Source organism: Chelonoidis abingdonii, chromosome 16, assembly GCF_003597395.2.
Source record: "Chelonoidis abingdonii isolate Lonesome George chromosome 16, CheloAbing_2.0, whole genome shotgun sequence".
In the NCBI taxonomy this organism is placed as follows: domain Eukaryota; kingdom Metazoa; phylum Chordata; order Testudines; family Testudinidae; genus Chelonoidis; species Chelonoidis abingdonii.
This window is the reverse complement of record NC_133784.1, coordinates 25,316,793-25,330,400: the sequence shown is the minus strand read 5'-3', so window position 1 is coordinate 25,330,400 and position 13,608 is coordinate 25,316,793. Positions and strand designations below refer to the sequence as shown.

Below are 13,608 nucleotides of genomic sequence, written 5' to 3'. Positions count from 1 at the left end.
TCAACCTCTCCAAAAGACTCAGATTCAGTGAGTGGGCTGGTCTGTTTTTATTGTCTCCATATACTAGGTCTTGCTTAAAACCTGGGATGGATTCACTGGGACCTGTCTCTAATTGTTCCAAAGTGTGTGTGGGGGAGGGGGGGGAGAGAGGGCCAGAAACACTTCCCTGGAGAAATCCTATAGATTTGTACTAATAGGGATGAAACCAAAAGGGTTCTATAGACAATTACTCTAAAATTACATAGGATTTCATAGAGAATGAGATCTTTTCTACAGGTGTTCTGAGCCATCCTATGGAATTCTATACCAGGGACATTAGTCACTATTGAATTAAATAGGATTTTTCGATAAGGGAGAGGAAGATCTTTCCAGAACATTCCAGCCTGACACAGGCAAAAGAGCTCATAGGTAACAAATCAAAGATCTGAGGCAGCTGGCCCTTCTTAAAGAGACCCATCCTTCATTTGTCCCACTCCCATCTGCTTTCCCTTTATATGACCTAGATGCATTCCCCACACTGAAGTTTAAAACACATGATTATGCTTTGCTCTACTGTACTACTGTCCATCCGCAGGCATCAATGTGCTTTACAAACATTAATTCATTATGCCTCACATCACCACTGGAAGGTAAGTGTTGTTTAACCCATATTACAGAAGGGGAAACTGAGGCATAAGCAGGTCATATAATGTGTCCTTGGTCACGTGGGAGATCTGGGAACAGATCTACTGAATCCTGGAGCCTTGTTCTCAACAGTAACTAATGTTTCTCCCATGTTACCCACTCACATTTTCTGAACAGCCTCCTCGTTCTGGCTTCCTACAAAGATCAATGGGCAGGCAGGAAAATCCATCCCCTTCATAGCCATCAGCACAGATGCACCTTAAAAACCAAGCACAAAAAGATGTGAATTCCCAAGCACAGAACGGCAGCGAGGCAGAGGGTGTCTGCTACCACTGCCCCCATTAAAATCAGCAAAGAGCATGGACAGGATTGCACATCTTCAACATGGTGAGGACATTCTTTGATGCTGAGATTTCCTGTGGCATAGGTGTCTACATGATATATGCAACCACATACTAACCAATGCACAGAGCTGGCCACATCTATTTATATTACTGGAGCCCCACTGTGCAAGCTGTTCTACAAACACATACAGCAACACAGCCCTTGCCCCAGTGTACCCCGTCCCCTACTATGTACATAATAACCTTGCTGTGTTGTTGAGACTGCAGACTGCGTTCCGGTGACAATACTGAGATGCAGTCGGGCCACAGTTCTGAGAAGTCCTGTCACAGAATTCCCCTGTATAGCCATCCTTACATGAACGGGACTGGCACTTTCCCTTGCTGCCCGGCCTGTTATCACAAATTCCATGGATGCAACCGCAATCTGTCAAAGGCATGGAGAAGAATCAGTTGCCTGGTCAGTTGGCGAACTCCTGCAGAGACAGCACCTTTTAGATTTTCAAATTTCTCTTGCAATCTCTTCTCAAACCAAATGATTGTCAGATTAGTTCTCAATTCTTAGAAGTCACTTGGGAGATATTTCTGCTTTTCCTGAAAATATGCCTAACTGAGCAGATCCTCATCTGGCATAAGTCAATGTAGCTCCACTGATTTCAAGGCAGTCCCATTAATTTACATCAACCAAGGATGTGGCAAAATGTTCTCATCATTATGAGTAAAGGGCTGGGGAGAGGGGAGCTAATGGAAATGGGTATTCAAAAGCCATCAGAGTTATACCCTATCTGGGGCTGGTAAGCAAGGATGACATTATTTTATCTTCAGGCATTGGACTCCAGGCCCTCAGAGCACTTAGAGATGGGAAAGATTTATTGGTTCATTCCCCCCTGACAGAGCTGGATCCAAGCACTTTCAAACACTGCTGGGGAGATTCCAAAATCTGGATCTGAATTTTTCAGTTGAGCCCATCTCCATCTGCCAGACATTGATCCGTGCTTTGTCTACTCCAGCATGAAATGACCCAAATGAAGGGCCTAACTTGTGAAACTAGTCTATAGAGCTCCCTGTTAGGAAAGGGTCCATGCCTACATTCCCTCGCCCACTTTGCTCAGTTTACTGCCTTGTATTTCCTGTTACCCATCAGGGTTGCTTTCTTGAGGAATTACAGACCTTCATCACAGTTCTCCCCATGCTTGTTTGGGTTTGAGCAGATGTGGCAGGCTATTCCTTTGAAACCCTCAAAGCAGAGACAGTTGCCGTTCCCTTGCATTCCATCACTACACTGGAAGGAACGCAAAAAGAAAACTGACGTGAACAAGGTGGAGGGAAAATATACCTGACAGAGACATTAATGTCTAGTAAGGAAAACTTCGCAGGTTCCAGAAAAGCATGGAGGATTGTAAACCATATTAGAAGCAAGAAAAAGCCACACATGCTAACATGGTCCTGGTGACCAGAAGCAAAGAAGCTGAACATTAAAATGGTAGTTAAATTGAGATAGCAGCTGAAAGTTCAGATGTTTAATTCAGACCTCTTGGGTCTGCAAAACTGGGCTGGAAATGTCAGGTGAACACACACGACTTTTTGGAGCTTCTGCTTTTGGTCCCAGCTGCAGGCAGGAAGCACATGCAAAGTGGAAGAGAAAAACAGACCAATTTTTTTCAAATATTAGAAAAGATTCAGCTCAAGTTTTGGATGAAGTTTCAAGTCTGCTTCTACTTTACGTAAATCGGGTGACCTGTGTCCAGTGGGAATAAGATGAGTGTGCAGTGATGACGTGTGTTATTTCCCGTACATTCAGAATAAAAACAAAAAATGTTGGTAGTGGTAACAGAAAATACTGCATAGTAGTCAGTTCCAACAGAGCTAGTGCCAAACCAAATGCCTTGTAATGTTTTGTATTTGAGCCCCAGAGTTACACACTGACAAATACCATTTGGAATTGCAGCACATGAGCACACATTGTTCTTCCCATGGGTTTGGCTCTGAGGGTTATTTTGTTCAGAAGGATCAGCCCTGAATATATATTAATCCATAGCTTTGATCGAGTTTTCTTCCACAAGAGAGAAAAGTTATCCCTGCCTATTGTATGTCACATTGTGATATCTGCTATGCACCCAGATTTACACTGTTATTGTGAAAAAAGATGCTCAATGAATAAAACATCATAGTGAGATTTGAAAGCACAACAGCCTGGAAATGTTAAGTTTAGTTCCAACAGCAGCCATAACTTGCCTTGCAAATACAACATGTAGTACTTCACTTCTGTGCAGGGCATTAACAACTTGTATACAGTCACATATGCATGTAATGTGAGTTAGTTATGAGTGGTAGCTATTGGACTAGGGTGACCAGATGAGAGAAATAAAATATCGGGACACATTGGGGGGGTTGGGGGAGGTCCACTGGCAGATAAAAAAAAAAAGGAGTACCACAAAATATCCGGACAGATTGCGTCCCGACCAAACATCAGTCAGGACGCGGGACAAACACTTCAATATCGGGATGGTACCGATTTTATCGGGACATCTAGTCACCCTATATTGGACATATTTTGCTCCGAGTTACAATGGTATAAATCCTAGAAGAGGCATTAATCTCAGTACAAGACATTTTGGTGTGCATAGCTATGATTTTGTTTTCTATCTCCAGGAGACAAAAAGAAATGCCTCGCTCCCCATCTGTAAGATTGTCTGTCTTTAATTTTCTCACAAGCCTGCCAGACAGGCAGACTTCTCACATTTAAAGGTATAGTATACAGAAATAAATAACTATGTACAGCACAGACACTGTCCTTACTTTCTCTAGACTGTAAATGATGCCTCTTGTCAGGAGAGAAAGAGGCAGTGAAAGAAAGAAGCAAAGACAAGATCTAGCCGCCCTTTAAGATGGAAAGCAAGAGTAACAGAATTAAGATTATGTCCTTCCCAACCTTTGTCTATACCCAAGTTTTGTGTGTTCTGTTTCTTTGGCCTTTGCAAAGTTGAGCACAAGACACTGATAATTTCCATGTTTGGTGCAAAGAATGTGAATTCCTGGTAAACACTGCCAATTGGATGCACATAACCAATCTCCCCAGCTTCCCACTAGGAGTTTGAAAAGGCTAGTATAATCCAACTACGGGTCCAACATAGTGGGTTCTGGTGCACTTACATTCCCTCTGCCATAGCATGGATTGGAGAATCCACCAGGGCATGGCGTGCAGTCAGGACCAAAGAATCCTTTGCAACACCCAGGTTTCTGAAAAAGACATAACATTGGTACACTGTGTGGAGAATCTTAGTGTATTAAACACCATACAACACGTATTTGGTCTGAACTCAGATCTTTTTCTCTTGTTCCTCTTAGTGCTCAGACTACAGGTCTGCCATTCTCCATTTCAAGTATTAAGTTCAGCTCTTCCAGTGGCGGTGGATTAATCAAAAGGACTATTTGACCTGGAGTCTGAACTATGCCTCCAATATCCCCCACATCTCGATTCCTGCCCCCCCAGCAATACCCTCTTACGATATCCAACCAGGTTTTTTTTTTCCCTAGCAAAACCTACTTCCCTCCCCTCCTGCCCATGAGCTGGATTTTGAGGTCTTGTGTTTTTGATTGTTCTGGGCCATGTCTGCCCTTTGTCCATCCTTGCCAAAAGCTGCATCATTTCACAAGATCACATGTCTGTGTGTACACTTGGCTCCCTGATGTCTGATCACTTGCAAGCACCATTACAGTTCTAGCCACTACGAGGCTGTTTCCCAAAACACCAGATAGGGTTTCAACAACAGGATACGATCACTCTGCAAGCTTAGTGTGCACTCTCTAACTGCACTCTCTTTCCTTTGAGACATGCATGAGGCTCTGTGACAGAAGTTGCAAATACCATGCTCTCTGCTACAGTGTTTCCTCCACCACAGCCTGTCACATTCAAGGTGGCTCGTGTAGATTTAGCCACACAGCTTCAATCAGCACTTAACCGGGGAGTCATGCAGATCAATCCTCATGTGTTCTGCTAAATATTTACCCCCTAGGAGGGAACTTCCCCAGTTAGTGCAATCCACCCCCAGTCTAGTGACAGGACACAGGCTACAGATACACTTTGAGCAGGGGGTGTGATTCTCATCTCAAGGAGACATACTCACACTAGATCTGATTAAGTTAGCATGCTAAAAATAGCATACCCACAGCAGCACGAGCAACAGAAGCTAGTTGCCCTGAATATGTATCTATGGCTTCAACTGGGTGTGCACTGGGGGCAGCTAACCCTTCCCACTGCTGGTGCTGCTGCGGCTACACACAATTTTTAGCATGTTAACTGGATGAGTGCTAGTGCGGGTTTGTCTCCTTGAGCTGGGACTCACACTCCTGGCATGAAGTATATCCATACCTTTAGGGTACGTCTATCCTGCAGTTGGGAGATGTGACGGAAGCTCGTTTAGACATATCTGAGCTAGCTCTGACATGGACGAGCCAGTGACAAAAGCAATGAAGCCACAGTAGCATGGGAGGTAGTCACTGACCTGAGTATGTACCCAGGGGTCTGGGTGGGTGGATCTAGTTGTGCCATCACCCATGCTTCATGGCAATTTTTGCTCAAGTTAGATTAGCTCAAAGCTAGCTCTGGTACGTCTACACATGCTGCAATCACACCTCCCAACTACAGGGTAAACATACCCTTAGTGTGGGCGCACTTCCTCCTCCCTGCCACTTGTACTCCAATTGAGAACCACTTGGTTCAAGGCAAAACATTTTCCTCTAGCTAAGCCAGGAGAAGCCAAATTAAGCTCCCTTGAATTAGAATGTGCCCTTGGATACTGTACATCACACTTACCAGAATGGTTTGATTGCAGTACCGGGCACAGCCCTTCTTCAGAACATTCAAGCCTAATGGATCATGGACATAGACACATTCACTTGGATAGATCTCCTGAGCCTTCAGAAATGAAACAAGTCATCAGCACAACAGCTATGTTCATGCTTTTTCCCTGCCCCTTGCTGCAAAGGCTAACTGTCTAGCACTGAGCTGAGGAAGTTCATGAGAGTGTCAAGGTGAACTAGATATCGTTATGGAGACCCTATTGTACTGGAAGGCATACAACTGCTTCCTCTGCCTCACAAGAGTCCATAAATCAGACCCTAGCGATGGCCATCTGTTCTGATCACACAGCTCGTGCTAAATCAGAACAATGCAGTTACTGAAAAATTGGGTCACAAACAAGTCTCTATATTGTTTGGTTAACAAGCCAATAATGCACATGATGGGAGCAAGTTAACTTGCTAGCACTCCCATAAAGAGAAAGAGATGAGAGATGGAAATAATCACTGGGGTAACTCTAGTGACTTCAGAGGAATTGTTCTGTGGACGAACTTATCCCCACCATGCCTCTACCTTCCCCAGTTATCATTAGAGTGCAAACTCAGGGCCAAAGTTTTCAGAAGCTACTAGTGAGTTTGGGTGGCTCCATTTTTAGATGTCCAAACTGAGATACCTAAAAGAGGCTTTTCTGAACATCAGAACCCTTCAAGGTCTCAGAATGTGGACACCTAAATACTGAGCCACTGAAAATCACTCACTAGTTTTGAAAATCTTAGCCACGCACTTTGTATCTTGGGAGCAAAACCTGCCCACAGCAGCATGACTGTTTCTGATGGTCTTTGTCCACAGCTGGGAAGCAAGATGCTGCTATCTCACAGCAGGAAAAAGACGATAGCTGTTGGAGACTGTGGGTAACATTTTCTTCAATTTTATTTTTAAAAAGTTCTAACAGTTCAAAACTGAAACAGAAAGGTTTAGTTTCAGGTTGAAAAAAAGGTTTTGTTTGACTCAAAACAAATATGTTTTTCAACTTTTCAGTATGGCCGGCACCCTGAAAAATCAGGACAAGAGCTGTACAAATAATGAAGTCCCCAAGTCATTTTTAAATGAAATAGGGTCTTTAGAGACTATCTCAACCTATATTTTTCTTGTTTTCTTAGAGTGCCCAGTCTGAGATTGGTTTTACACCCTTAACGCATGCAAAATTAACTCTAGTCGGAGTTGGACTGAGTAAGGACTGCAGGATTTGTCCCTCTACTAAGAGCAAAACAGTTCACATAGCTGGGACTAGGCAGAAGGCAGAATGCATTTGTGACTCAACATACTGGAATCAGCAGCAGATCTGATGGGACTGAACTCCACCTTCAACAACAAAACGAGCTGACTTCACCTGGCAGGAACATCCATCAGCGACACCCAAGCAGCAACCACTTCCAACCTGCTTCAGACAACCTCTAGCCACGCTGTCAGTCAGAGCCATGTGTGGACTTATCTCAGCCTGGCAGACTCAACATGTGCCAATCAGGCTGTCCGAACCAAAAGTGAGCCCATCAAGAATTGGGCTAGACAAGTGAGTCACTGCACAACAGGTTTGCTGCATCTTTCCAGTGACCAAGATACAACATGTGCATGTTCCCACTAGAGCAGTGGTTTTCAAACTTTTTTCCTGGTGACCTAACTGAAGAAGAATGTTGATGCCCACGATCCAATGGAGCTGGGGATGAGGGTTTGGGGTGTAGGAGGCGGCTCAGGGCTGTGGCAGAGGGTTAGGTGCGGGGCTGAGGGCTGTGGGGTGTGGCCAGGAATGAGGGGTTTGGGGTGTGGGAAGGGGCTCTGGGCTAGGGGTTGGGGTGCAGGAGGGGGTCCTGGCTCTGGGCCTGGGTGCAGGCTCTGGGGTGGGGCCAGGGATAAGGAGTTTGGGATGCAGGAGGGGGCTCTGGGTTTGCGGGAGGCCAGGGCTGGGACAGAGGGACAAGGTGTGGGAGGAGTCAGGGCTCTAAGATGGGAGTGCGGGCTCTGGGGTGGAGCCAGGGATAAGGGCCCCAGGTTTGGTGGGGGGCTCTGGGTTTGGGAGGAGGCTCAGGGCTGGGGCAGGAGATTGGGGTGTGTGGCCAATGGGAATGCGGAGCCAGTGCTCGGGCAGGGGCAGCGTGCGGAGCCCCATGGACCTCCTGTCTATGAGCTGGACCTGATGCTTGACTGCTTCCAGGGCGTAGCGCAGCGTCAGAACCGGTAGAGGGGACTACTAGTTTTTACTGGCTGGCCGCCGTGGACCCTGGGTGCTGAGTAAGGCAAACCAGTGCCTTGCATTCTGCGACCCAGTACTGGGTCACGACCTGAACTTTGAAAACCACTACACTATAGGAACAACAACATGGTTTTGGTAGAATCAAGGTTGGTGATTCCTTTGAGTGGCAGTTGATTAGCACGTTGAAAAGGGCAGGATGACAATGGTCGGGCTTCAAGATCTGGCTGGTAGTAAAGATTCTGTCTCTGGTGGAGTCAGGGTGTTAAAAGTCTAGTTTCACTTAACACACACAATGCTTCATGTCACTCCAGTGATCAGGTTCTGCACACTTCAGAAACAGAGGCAGCATAGACCAGTGGATTAAGCCTTGGACTAGGACCAAGAAAAACTGGGTTACACTCCTGGCTTTGTCACTGACTTGCTTTGTGACACTGAGCAAGTCATTTCCCCTCATTGTGCCTCAGTTTCCCCTCCCACCCATTGTCTGTCTTGTCTATTCAGATTGTAAGCTCTTTGAGTTATCAGCATTCTTACTATATATCTGTACAGTGTCTAGCACAATGGGTGCTATTATAATACAAACAAAGTATTTACCATTTTTGTGCTGTGAGGTGGGCAAATGCTGGTGTTCAGGGCCCCACAATCAACACAAGAGCCCTGTTATAAAACCAAGAGAATAAAAGTCCTTCCCATGAGAGTATTTGCGTTTATACACACTCAAACATAACCCCATTTTATGCTCATACACGAAGAACAATACAGAAATATTGCTTATGACACCTTTTTTGGGCCATAATAAGGAATATGACCAAAGAAGTTTTAAGAAGGAAAGGTTGAGGAACAAGGTGATTTTTTCATTTAAAGAAAAAATGTTTCCCAGATAATTACTGTGGGTATTGCTCACATCTCAAAGTGCTGGTTTTTACACAGGTACATCTCTGTGAGATGAGGACAAACCCGTCAGGGCTTTGGCTAGTAGATACTGTTTGTAGCTGTGTTGGAAGCTGTGATTTGCAGTTAATGCTTTAGGTCTCACGACATCCAGAAGTATTGTGGACTCTTATGTCACTTCTGGGCTATTACTGGGGCACACAAGTGGACCTCAGACCTGTGATGGGCCCCACTGGCTTCAGTGGAGCTCTGTGAAACATATACATGAACCAGCTGTGGCCCAAATGTGGGACAGTGTGTGTGAAAAATACCCAGAATAAGCTCCTTCCTTCAGTGTAAATGACTCTTTCTGTAGCCTCAGTGCAGGGAGTCTTCATTTCAGATGTAAATAATTTTCAACAATAGAAGTGATGGGGCACCAAATTTGTGTGGAACATAGGGAATTTGGGACGAAAATGAGGGATGCTGGAGAGGTTTGCTGTGTGGGAGGAGAGAGATGCATGCCTTTTATTGCAGGATCTGCACTTGCTGCATCTCTATGTTTTCCTGCAGTGACTTCAACGGGAGAGCAGCCAGCCTCTTTGAAAAAGTGCCATCAGTAGGCATTGCAAAGCCAAAGGGCATTTCAAAAGATTTAGTTTACATAAATAAATAAATATGATTCGGCTTTTATAGCAACAAAATAGCTGTGACTGAGTGGAAGCTCTTGCTGCTTCCCAGTCCAAACTAATAGGAGACAGACGTTCAGAGTCAGGTGATCAGGCATTATCAAACTGGTTGGTAGCTCTGGTATAAACAGGAAGGACTGCATCTCAAACAATTCCCAAATAGCAGCCCTCTGAAGAGCTGAACACCTTTCTGAATCATGGATATCTTGGGTAGGAGGAAAAAAGTGCTGCTCTAAGTCTTTTGTCAAAAAAGTAAAACAAAACCCAACTCTAAGAGAAAACAGCTGTGAAAGCATTAGCAGACGAAATGCTCACAGCACATACACTGGCTAGCTATGGAGGCAGTCTAGTGCCAGGGATCATAATGGCGGTGAATTTAATTCACAGTGTGAGAATACACAGACATACCTTCTGTGCTCAAATATAGTCCATCTTAGGCTTTTCTATAGCACCCTGTAGTGGGGAACTGCCCCACTCCTGGAGAACAGGGGTTAAAAGCAGCCAAGCTAGGCTGACTGGGGAAGCAGCCATAGCTGTGGCCAGCTCAATCAGGGCCCAGCTGGCCCTATAAGAGGGCTGGGAGCCAGGAGCTGGAGGAGTCTCACTCCAGCCACTGGAATGGGAAGGGCTAGCTGCCTGGGAGCAAGGTACCTGAGGTGGAGCAGTGTTGGGGAAGGGCAATAGGAGCTTGGGAGCTCCACTCTGGTAAACCCCGAGGCTGAGGCCTTGTTGAAGGCCTACAAAGGTACTGGGGCTACAGAGGTGCAGCCTAGGGATAGGCAGAGGCAGCAGTCCAACCCCCTTGCCAATGATGAGTGGCTATTACAAACTGCAGTCTGTCCCAGGGAGTGGGGGCTAGATGATGACTGGCAATAGCCACTGAGGCAAGGTGTGTTTGAGGGTTGGGGGGTTCCCTGGGAGGGGAAACCCAGAGTGTGGGGGTACTGCTGGGCAGAACCCTGAGGTAAAGGGCACTGGGGTTCGGGAGGGACACAGGGCCTGCAGCAGGTGAGACACCAGCCTGCAGAGGGCGCTCCATATGCTGGAGAGCTAATTTCCAAGACGACCAGCAGGAGGTGCCACGTTGGTGAGTCTTCATCTTGCTACACACCCACTGGGGGAAAGAATGGAAAAACTTGACTTACTGCTATGATTTTGTGCTGTTCTTCATTGCACCTCTGAGGCAGAATGGGGATTATTGAAGGAGGAATGAAGATGCCATCCAAGGTATGAATGATACCATTTGATGCCACAATGTCCCTCTTGTTTAAGGGAATCCCAGAATCATCCAACAGAATTCTCCCCTGTTCAAAAAAAAGAACCCCAGAACAAAATCAATACCTTAAGTCATTCCCACTCAAACAATGTGAGGAGAAATGCTGGTAAATTACAATAGGCAGTCTCTTCAATATCAGCTACACAATATCCATCTTTCCTAGTGGAAATCATGCATGGGACAGGAGGGGAGAATGCATAATAGCTTTACAGAAATCTAGGTTATTAAGCAGAAGACACAGCAGAGTTGGCCTGAGTCACAAAGTCCTATTCCAGTGTGATGGTGCACCCCATAAGGCTTCATGGAAATATGCTTATTAATATATATACATGACATAACTGGAATATGTTTTATGCTACATATGCCATGTGATATCTCTGTAAAGGTTATGATCTACTGAATCTTTTCATCCTATTTGTATGCATGTATCATTGTTGTATTCGAAGTTATGAATATTGGCTGTATACTTGCTTGATTTCTAAGTAGCCTTAGTAAAGCATTTGGCCAGCTTCTTTAGAAAGGAATGTGCAAATTAAGTGCCCAATGAAGAAACACTTAAAGGACAATGAATCTTGGAAAGCTCCAATCCACATAAGAAGTCTACCTGAGGACCTTCAGGGTAGCATGTAAACAATGGCTGCTGCCTGTAAACTGGGTCATGCATGGACACGTGACTCCAAAACTCCATCTTGGAGCTGGACTTTGCATAGGAGAGAGGAGGGGGGTCTCCACCCACAAGAGAGTCTACTTAAATCCCTGGGAGACCCCTCCATTTTGTCTTCAGCTGGCTAAAGAGATAGCCTCTCCACCCCAAGGATACCTGAAAGAAACTGGAACAAAGGACAGTAACTACAGGGGGTGTGAGTGATTGCTGGACCCGGACTAGAAGGAGACTAGTCTGTAAAAGGAAGCTTACTGGAACACTGAGGGTGAGATTTTGTCTGTATTCAGTTTTCTTACTGTATTAAGATTCAGACTTGCGTATTTTATTTTACTTGGTAATTCACTTTGTTCTGTCTCTTACTACTTGGAACCACTTCAGTCCTACTTTCTGTATTTAATAAAATAACTTTGTACTTATTTATTAACCCAGAGTATGTATTAATACTGGAGGGGTGGGGTGGCAAACAGCTGTGCATATCTCTCTGTGTTATAAAGGGCAAACAATTTATGAGTTTACCCTGTATAAGCTTTATAAAGGATAAAATTGATTTATTTGGGGTTTGGACCCCATTGGGCGTTGGGCATTTGAGTGTTAAAGACAAGAACACTTCTGTTAGCTGCTTTCAGTTGAGTCTGCAGCTTTGGGGCACATGGTTCAGACCCTGGATCTGTGTTGGAGCAGACTGGGGTGTCTGGCTCAACAAGACAGGGTGCTGGTGTCCCAAGCTGGCAGGGAAAGCAGGGGCAGAAGTAGTCTTGGAACATCAGTTGGAAGCCCCAAGGGGGTTTCTGTGATCCAGACTGTCACATCCAGAACCAAACTTTCCCAAAGTTTTGAGTGTTTATATTTTGGGTTTGGTTTCAGCCCATATCTAGCATGTGGCACTTACATTCTCAGTGATATTGATGGTAAGTATCTGGTTTGCCATGGTTATAATCTGTGGCATCGTTGTCAGCTTCTCTACAGTCACCTGAAATATATATACAAAAAAGAGACAATGCTATGAAAAACAAACTGGAGGAGGAGAGAGAGCTGTATGTATTTCAGAATCACTACACTTTCTCTCCCTAAACCAGCTTTGAAAAGTTGACTAATATTTAAACTTTCCTCTGCAAAATACACGACTAAGGCTATGATTTAGTCATAGGTATTTTTAATAAATGTCAGCGACAGGTCACGGGCAATCAACAAAAATTCACGGCCTGTGGCCTCTCCATGACTTGTAGTATAAATACACCTGCCTGAACCTTTGTAAGGGGGTTCCAAGGGGCTGCTGCTGGAGGGGTGTGGTGGGGGGTACCTTTAGGGGGCCTGCTGTTTGTGGTGGGGGGAATGGCCCAGAGCCAGACTCAACCTTTTTGGATTAGTGTACCCCTTTCAGGACTCTGATTTGTCTTGAGTACCTCCAAGTTTCATCTCACTTAAAAACTACTTGCTTACAAAATCAGACAAAAAAAATACAAAAATGGCACAGCACACTTACTGAAAAATTGCTGACCTCCTCATTTTTACCCTATAATTATAAATCAACGAGAATATAAATATTGTGCTTACATTTCAGTGAACAGTACATAGACCAGTATAAACCAGTCACTGTCTGCATGACATTTTAGTTTATACTGACTTTGCTAGTGCTTTTTATGTGGGCTGCTGTAAAACTAGGCAAATATCTAGATGAGCTGATGTACCCCCGGAAGACCTCTGCGTACCCCTGGTCTAGAGTATGCTTGCAAAATATAACAATAATTGCCTTCCCTGAACAGAGAGACCAGTCTGCTGTAGCACAAATCATGTTGGAAAATGGCTGTCATTTGCACACTTCTGTTCTTAACCTGGACAGCTTTATAAAAAGTAGAGAATAAAGGGAAGTAGCTAAGAACCTCACGTTAACAGCTCACCTATGATATAAATCAACACTTTTTGCATCTACAGGATCAGATAACAAAGTAAACTCACATCAAGGAATTAGGTACTGATCAAAAGCCAGTGAAGTCAATGGAAATTCTCCCATTGACTTGTATATGCTTTGGACCAGGCCTTATCTGAGCTGATGAAATATGGGTGTTAGTTGTGCTGGACAAAAACAAAAAAACAA

At 44.8% G+C, this 13,608-nt stretch overlaps 1 protein-coding gene across 1 annotated transcript in view; it reads right to left on the bottom strand.

The window, feature by feature from the left end:
- Window positions 1-13,608, bottom strand: part of STAB1 (stabilin 1) — a 124,302-nt gene that overhangs the window by 75,090 nt on the left and 35,604 nt on the right. The window contains 8 exon segments of the mRNA XM_032805834.2: window positions 789-882; window positions 1,212-1,392; window positions 2,136-2,247; window positions 4,119-4,205; window positions 5,782-5,883; window positions 8,609-8,671; window positions 10,719-10,877; window positions 12,403-12,483. Coding sequence (XP_032661725.1) covers window positions 789-882; window positions 1,212-1,392; window positions 2,136-2,247; window positions 4,119-4,205; window positions 5,782-5,883; window positions 8,609-8,671; window positions 10,719-10,877; window positions 12,403-12,483 — 879 coding nt within the window.